Genomic DNA, 6,366 nt, shown 5'->3' with positions numbered 1-6,366 from the left:
TTTTTTAATTTAATTTAATTTTTTTTTGCCTGGGGGGTGTTGGAAGGGGATGAGTGGGGGGAAAAGCAGGAGAAGCTCGAAGAGGGAGGCGCTGCCGTGCCGTGCTGGGTGAAAGTGGGCGCCTGGAGCACGCTGGAGCCTCCAAAACGAGCTGGAAATGGCGGTTGTTCACAGGTTTGGTGGGGCCACGCCAGCCTTCCAGGTGCGAGAGGCTGAACCTGACCATCTGAACTGCAGCTCTTCTTCCCAGTTTTCCCAGTGCTGGGGTCAGTGAACAGGCCCAAAGCTTCCTCAAACAATTCCTGGGGGAAAATGGCCCTTTTCCAGTGATACCCCAATCCTTTACTCTCCTTTCCTAAGTTCGCCGACAGCTCTGGCGCTCCTGCTACGCTCTTTGCCACGTGGCTGTGAGCCTCTCTGCTGTGCCAGGTATGTGAGAGACTGGTGGGACTGGAAAAAGGGTTGGTGATGCTCCGAAACAAGAGCTCAGCACTGTAAACTCAAGCTGCCCACGGTGAGACATCGGTTCCCAGGTGCTAACAAAGCTAGCAGGAAAAATAGGAGGAAAAATGAAACGGAGGGGAACCAGAGGCAGTAGGAAGGGCGCGAATCCAGCTGGCACTTGCTCAGGCTCGCCAAATCTGCAGGTTTCGTCGGCCAAATTGTCCTATGTGGGGTAGTATGGAAGAGAGACCTGTCTGCTTTTTCCTCTTAGGGAAAAAAATAAAAGGTAAAAAGATGGCTGGGGGGAGGCGCAGACTCTGGAGGAGCTTTAAGAGCCTGGCTCCTTCGCATGGCTAGCACGCTTCGGGAGCTTCAGCAGACAATATGGTGAAAATGCTGGGTTTTTTCCTTTCTAAATGGTAAAAAGAAGCGATATATCTAAAGATACTCGAGCTAGGAGGCTCTTTCACAGCTGTGTTTACAGGCAGCTATTTCTGTAGAACAGAGGGAGCCATAGATGTCAATTTGCTTTTGGTACCAATTTCCTTCCGCATGAAGGGGTGTACCAGGAGAAGCGCCACGCTTGGGAGGCGGGCGATGGAACGGCGCCGAGCACCGATCCCCCCCGGACCACACAGTTTTACTTGCACCCTCAAAATTATTACAGCAAAGTCTTTACGAGCTGTGGAGGGGGATCCGGCTTCCCAGCAGGCTGCAGGCAGGAGAGGTGTGCTGGGAGTGCAGCAGCTCTCCGCGATGCTGGAGATCTACCAGTCCTTGGGCAAACCCCATGATAGAAGTTCCTCCTTTGTTCTCCCATTTTTGGGAAGCGGGGGAGTACTTGGCTTTTCTTTGAGGTCATTCTCATTTCTCTCTTCAGTCTTTAGTTTTCCTGGTGGGGAATGGGCAGTCCATCTGGCAGGCGGTAGGCTGCAGAGGAAAACTGCCTCAGAAAAAAATACCCGGAGCCCCCTCTGAACATTTATTCCTGGCTGCTGATGGAAATAGTCCCCATTCAGGACTTCTTTACGGGCTGGCAAGGCTTGGTCGGGCTTTTTTCCTCCAAAAATCTCACAGTTTTCCATTTCACCCCATTTCCCACAAGCAGTTTGTGGCAGATGCGAGCTCACCTCATCCCAGGCATTTCCCTTACCCCGGTGCAGAACGAAAAGCACAGAAAGGGAAACTAAATAGCATGCTAGTCATCTTCCCTAGCCATCGGCCCGCTCATAACTTCTGGCGCTACGCAGTGCGCCTGTTCGGTGTGGCTGTACCCCACAGATAGCGTCTTAGTAAGTAAGAAACTATTCCAGTCGCAGAGCTACTTTTACTGGAGGCCAGCGCGGTGGCTTAAGCGGCGTGGCAGCTCGCAGGAGCTTTTCTCCTGAGATCACGCCTCGGAGGACGGCGGGCCTCGGGGTACGCTGCAGTCCTCGTGTGTCGGCACAGGCGGGCGTCATGTCCTAAACCCGACCTGCACGAACCAAATTGTTTAATAATTCAGATTCTGGCTCAAAAGGGAAAGCTCGCTCAAGACCTTTCTTCTATTTTTTGGCCACTGGGTGCTGTGCTGTTTTGCTCTGGTGAATGACACCAAGGCCAAATTCTGCCCCTTCAGATTTGTATTTTAAAACTCAAAATTACTTTTCTGCTCACAAACCGGGCTGTTGTGGCGACGGGGATAGATGTGACTCATCGGGTAGGTTTTCTTTAGTGCGCAAGACCCCTATTTTTCTTCCGTCAACTTCCAGTTGCAGCACCAGGTACTCGCCAAGTGCCTGAATATACCATTGGAGAGCTGTTTACTTTAATAAAAGAAGCTTTTAAGAGTTTATTTGTGATTGCTTTAAAGTATTATCTTTCTCTTACACTCACAGCTGCCTAGAGGATGCAGCAGACAGGATGCAAATAAAGTATGGAAAACTTTCCTAAAGCAGCTCGTGTCCCCCAGGCTGGGTGACACGGGGTGGCAATACCTGCCGGCGCAGCGAAGGCGCCGGGAGCGTTTCCCTGGGCCGTGTGGCAGGGCAGGAACGTCGGTAGGTGCCAGCCGGCTGGAATGAGCCCTCGGGAGCCAGCGGCGGGACAGGACAAGTCAGGACAATCCAGCGTCTGCTTGAATCTGCTCTGAGGTCCTTTTTATCTACCCAAGACAGCACAAACCGCCTTTGCCCCTGCCAAGCTCAGCCCGGCGGTGGTCGTAAGGAGGGTGCTGCAGCCTGGCTGTGAAATGCTGACGATGGCGGCGGCGCAGCAACCCTTGGGGGGCAAAGGCAGCGGTGCAGGGGTGCGAGGAAGATGCCTGCTGCCCCCAGGGCAGGCCCAGAGGGCCCTCCCCGCGCCGGTCCCCGTTGCCAGGGGTGGGCTCCCTCAGGGGCTGCTATGCCTCCCTCAGCCGCCATGTTACCCTAAGGCTGCCAGCCCTCACGACGGGCTGCAGGGCTGCCCCTGCCAGCCGCCCCAGGAGCCTGGGATGTGGCTGGGGGACCGTAGGGCTGGCAACGGGGCTGGGGGGTGAGTTTTTGGGCAGGGGGGAAGCCCCAGGGCCCGGCGCCCCCTCACAGCCGAGGGCCGCTGCCTCACAGCCGAGCGTTGCCGAAGTCTCTCCGGGCCAAGCCGAAAGCGCCCGAAGCTGCGGCCTCGCCGCTCCCGAGAGGCTCCGAAGAGCCCCGAGCGCCTCCCGCCTCCTCCGAGCCCGTCCGAAGCTTCCCGAACTCCCTCACGCCCTCGGTCTCCGGAAAGAGCCGAAGTTTCCCGAGCGCGGGGGTCACGGGAGGTGCCGGGCCGAGCGCGGAGGGAGCGGGGGGGGAACTCGGGGAGGAGGACGCGTGCGCCCGCGAAGGCCTCCGGAAGAAGCCGAGGTTTCCCGAACGCCGCTCGCCAACGAGCGGCTCCGGAAAGACCCGAAGGTTGCCGAGCGCCGGTGGGCCGAGCGGCTCCGGAGCGGCCCGAAGGCGCCCGAGCGTCCGTCCTGCCGGACTGCTGGAGGCGGCCGCAGCGCCATGTTTGATGCTCCGCTACTTCAGTGAGGAAAATCCGCCGGCATCGCCCGAGAGCCGCCACCGCGAAGGGCTCCGCTGCCCCCGGGGAGGGGGACCGAGACCCCCCGCCGCCGGCGGCTCATGAGCAGCGCGGCCTGAGCCGCCTCCCCCCCTCCCCTCCCCGCCGGCCCCTCTCCCGTCCCCTCCCCGCGCCGAGCCCTCCGGGAGGCGCGTTGTCACGGAGACCGGCGCCGGTGCCGGCCCGCCGCGCTGCCCCGGCCGCCGCACCGGCCCCCGGCCCGCTCCCCGGCTCCCCCCCGGCCCCGGCCCCGCTCCCCGCCGGGGGGTGGTGGCTCCGCTTGGCGATGAGTTTACCGCAGAAGGCGGCTTTGAAACCCGGCGCGGCGGCGGCGGCGGCGGCGGGGACCGGCCCCGGGAGCGGGGCGGCGGCGGCAGCGGCGGCGGGGCCGCCTCCTCCCCCGGCTCCCCCTCACCCGGCGGCGGCTCCGGCGCCTCACCCCAACATCAGGGCCTTGCCGCCCCAGCCGCCCCAGCAGTATCCTTTGCCCCGGGGGAGGTGAGGGGGGGGCACCCCCTTCCCCACAGCGAGCGGGGCCCGGGGGGGGGGGTGAGGGGCCGGGGGGACCCCCTCGGTCCGGGGGGCGTGTGGGGAGGGGGGCGGCCCGCGGGGGGGGGGGGCGGTTGGGGGCTCCCCGCTGCTTTTTGTGTGTGTGTTTGTGTGTGTGAGTGTGGTTGTGCCCCCCCCCCCCGTGCAAAGGAGGGGCTGCACCTGCCGGGGTGGTGCGGGGAAAGGGGGTGCCTCACCCCCCCCATGGGGTGGTTTGGGGGTTCACCCCCTTCCCCCGGGGAAGGCAGAGGGTCCCCCAGCCCCCTACACCCCCCCCCCCCCCCCCCCCGAGCAGCGGTGACCCCCAAGGGTAAACTTTTAATTATAAATCGCTCCTCAGTTTTGCCTCCGGTCCTGCCCAGGTAAGTGCTTTGGTTTTCTTGTTTTTCCAGGCGAATTTAAACCCAGGTTTTTCCAGCCGGGGCTGATTTTCATGTGATTGATTTATTTTATTTATTTTGGGGTTTTTTTGGTTTTTGTTTTTTTTTCCCTTACTTGGCTGGTGGAAATAAATCTCAGGTGGAATGTCGCGCCGAGCAGCTTTCTCTCCGCGAGGCCACGCGCGATGGGGAGCAGAAGGCTCCCACTCAAAAAAATCCCACCGCCAAAACGGCCACGGCTACAAAGAGAGGCCGGCGGTTGCTGCGAATGTTTTTTAAAGGTCTTCGGTTCTCTGCCGCGACTAGGCCCCAAGTCAGGAGGTAAATACTGCAGGGATCAGCAGGAAAGTGGGGTGGCCAGCCTGCCTGCCTGGATGAGGTTTTGTTTCCAGCGTCGGACAGCATCCCCTGGCAAACTGGCTTTTCTCTCCCCTCCACTGAAGTTTTAGGGGGGAGCATAAAGTGAAAAGCATAGTGAAATATTGCCTTGCCGTGTTATCCGGGAACGGTGTGGCGTGCTGTGCAGGGGACAGTCAGGAGCGTGTTTTGCTATTTATCGGTGGCGGTGACTTAGGTTTTAATGTGGAAGTGTAGGGTGTTGGTGTTTTTTGGTGTTGTGTTTTTTTTTTTTTCTGAGGGCTGTTTCAGCTGTGTGATGATGCCCGTGTTCTTCAAGAAATGTATTCCCTGTGTATAATCATTTTATTGCTCTCACTTTCATTTTTGAGGTGGGAAAACCGAGCCCTTTTATAATCAGTTTAGGTCCATTGTTTTCTTGAGCTTCCGGCAAGAATCATTCTCGCCATGACCACAAATACGTTGCTTAAATCATGAGACTGTTGACGTTACAGATTTGTTTGGGTCAAGTGAAAAACCTCTGAAGATTTCAGAGAGTGCAGCGGAGGGACGTACTGTCCGTTGGGTGTTTTTGGCTGGCTTGTGCTATTCTGTAATGCCAGCGTGTGCTTTATTTAGGAAAAAAAAAGTGCGAAGGTGCTGTCATAACAAAGTCTCTGGGGTGGTGGTAAGTAAAACTGTTGCTCAGGGGAGATTTTGCTCACTTTTGAGTGATGTGCCAAGTGTTGGAGTGGGAACGCCGGCCAGTGTGCACGTACGGAGTCCGTGCTCAGCTCGTCTTTCCAGCAAGGTGCTGGTTTGTCTGGAAAGGGTCTTTTTTTAACGGGGAACGTGATGCTTAGGTGCCTTGACAGTTGAAGGGCTGAAGTTTGCCTGGGTCTGGGATCGGGAGTGTGCTGGGTTTTTTTTCTAAAGGACTTTAAAATAAAGTAATCATTAAAAGTACGGTGGAGGGGCTGGAATACTTCTCCGACGTTGTTGCGGGCGAGCTTGGTGGTGGTTTGCGGGAGCGGCTGTGCCGTCGTAGCTAAGACAAGAGGACACCCTTGCTTTTGGTGAGTGTTGTCATGGAACGCCTTGCACGTGCGAGGGGTGACGCTTGGGCTTACCTCCGAGTGCAGCCGAAAAATAAAAAGGCTCGGAAGGAATGGGCAAGACCCTAAAGGAGCCGGAGATGGTGTGGCAGCGCGTCCCATCGCGGGGACCCAACTGGGTGCCAGAGCAAGAGGTACAGAGGAACGGAGAAGCGTTAGGTAGATATAACAAGTTGATGTTATAAAGGTGGGGAGTACTAATTTTTATTTATAGCCATGCCTATTTTGAAAACATTTTGTGTTTGACTGATACCGCTCCTTAACTTTTAAACTAATAGTCTGTCCTTGTAACGTATACAAACACGGTGTTCTCAATACCTTTTTGGTGAACTGTATTCAGGTGTCCTGGCTGTTTTTTTTCCTTCGCCGAACCTTGTGTGTGCGTCCAGGTAGCAAACAAAAGCTGTTACCTTTTCTAAGCGCTGCTGCAAAAGTGAGGCTTGGGGAGCATAGTTCACCGGTGATTTACTGGAGTGCAGAGG

General features: G+C 57.2%; 1 protein-coding gene across 19 annotated transcripts in view; it reads left to right on the top strand.

Annotated features, from left to right (window-relative positions):
* Positions 1–3,239: 3,239 nt before the first annotated feature.
* The window catches only part of EIF4G3 (eukaryotic translation initiation factor 4 gamma 3), a 149,878-nt gene continuing 146,751 nt past the window's right edge, over positions 3,240–6,366 (top strand). For 10 of the 19 annotated variants that reach the window (XM_082328946.1, XM_082328963.1, XM_082328952.1 and 7 more), the window contains exon 1: positions 3,241–3,981. In XM_082328946.1, the coding sequence (XP_082185072.1) occupies positions 3,791–3,981 (191 nt within the window). In that variant the 5' untranslated portion in view covers positions 3,241–3,790. Of the gene's footprint in view, positions 3,982–4,381; positions 4,416–6,366 lie in introns of those variants that run through there. The other 9 variants (XM_082328961.1, XM_082328964.1, XM_082328958.1 and 6 more) reach the window with 2 other exon arrangements.

The sequence above is a fragment of the Platalea leucorodia genome, assembly GCF_965183815.1.
Source record: "Platalea leucorodia genome assembly, chromosome: 17".
NCBI lineage: Eukaryota > Metazoa > Chordata > Aves > Pelecaniformes > Threskiornithidae > Platalea > Platalea leucorodia.
The sequence above is the reverse complement of the archived record's forward strand: the minus strand, read 5'-3'. Positions and strand labels throughout refer to the sequence as shown.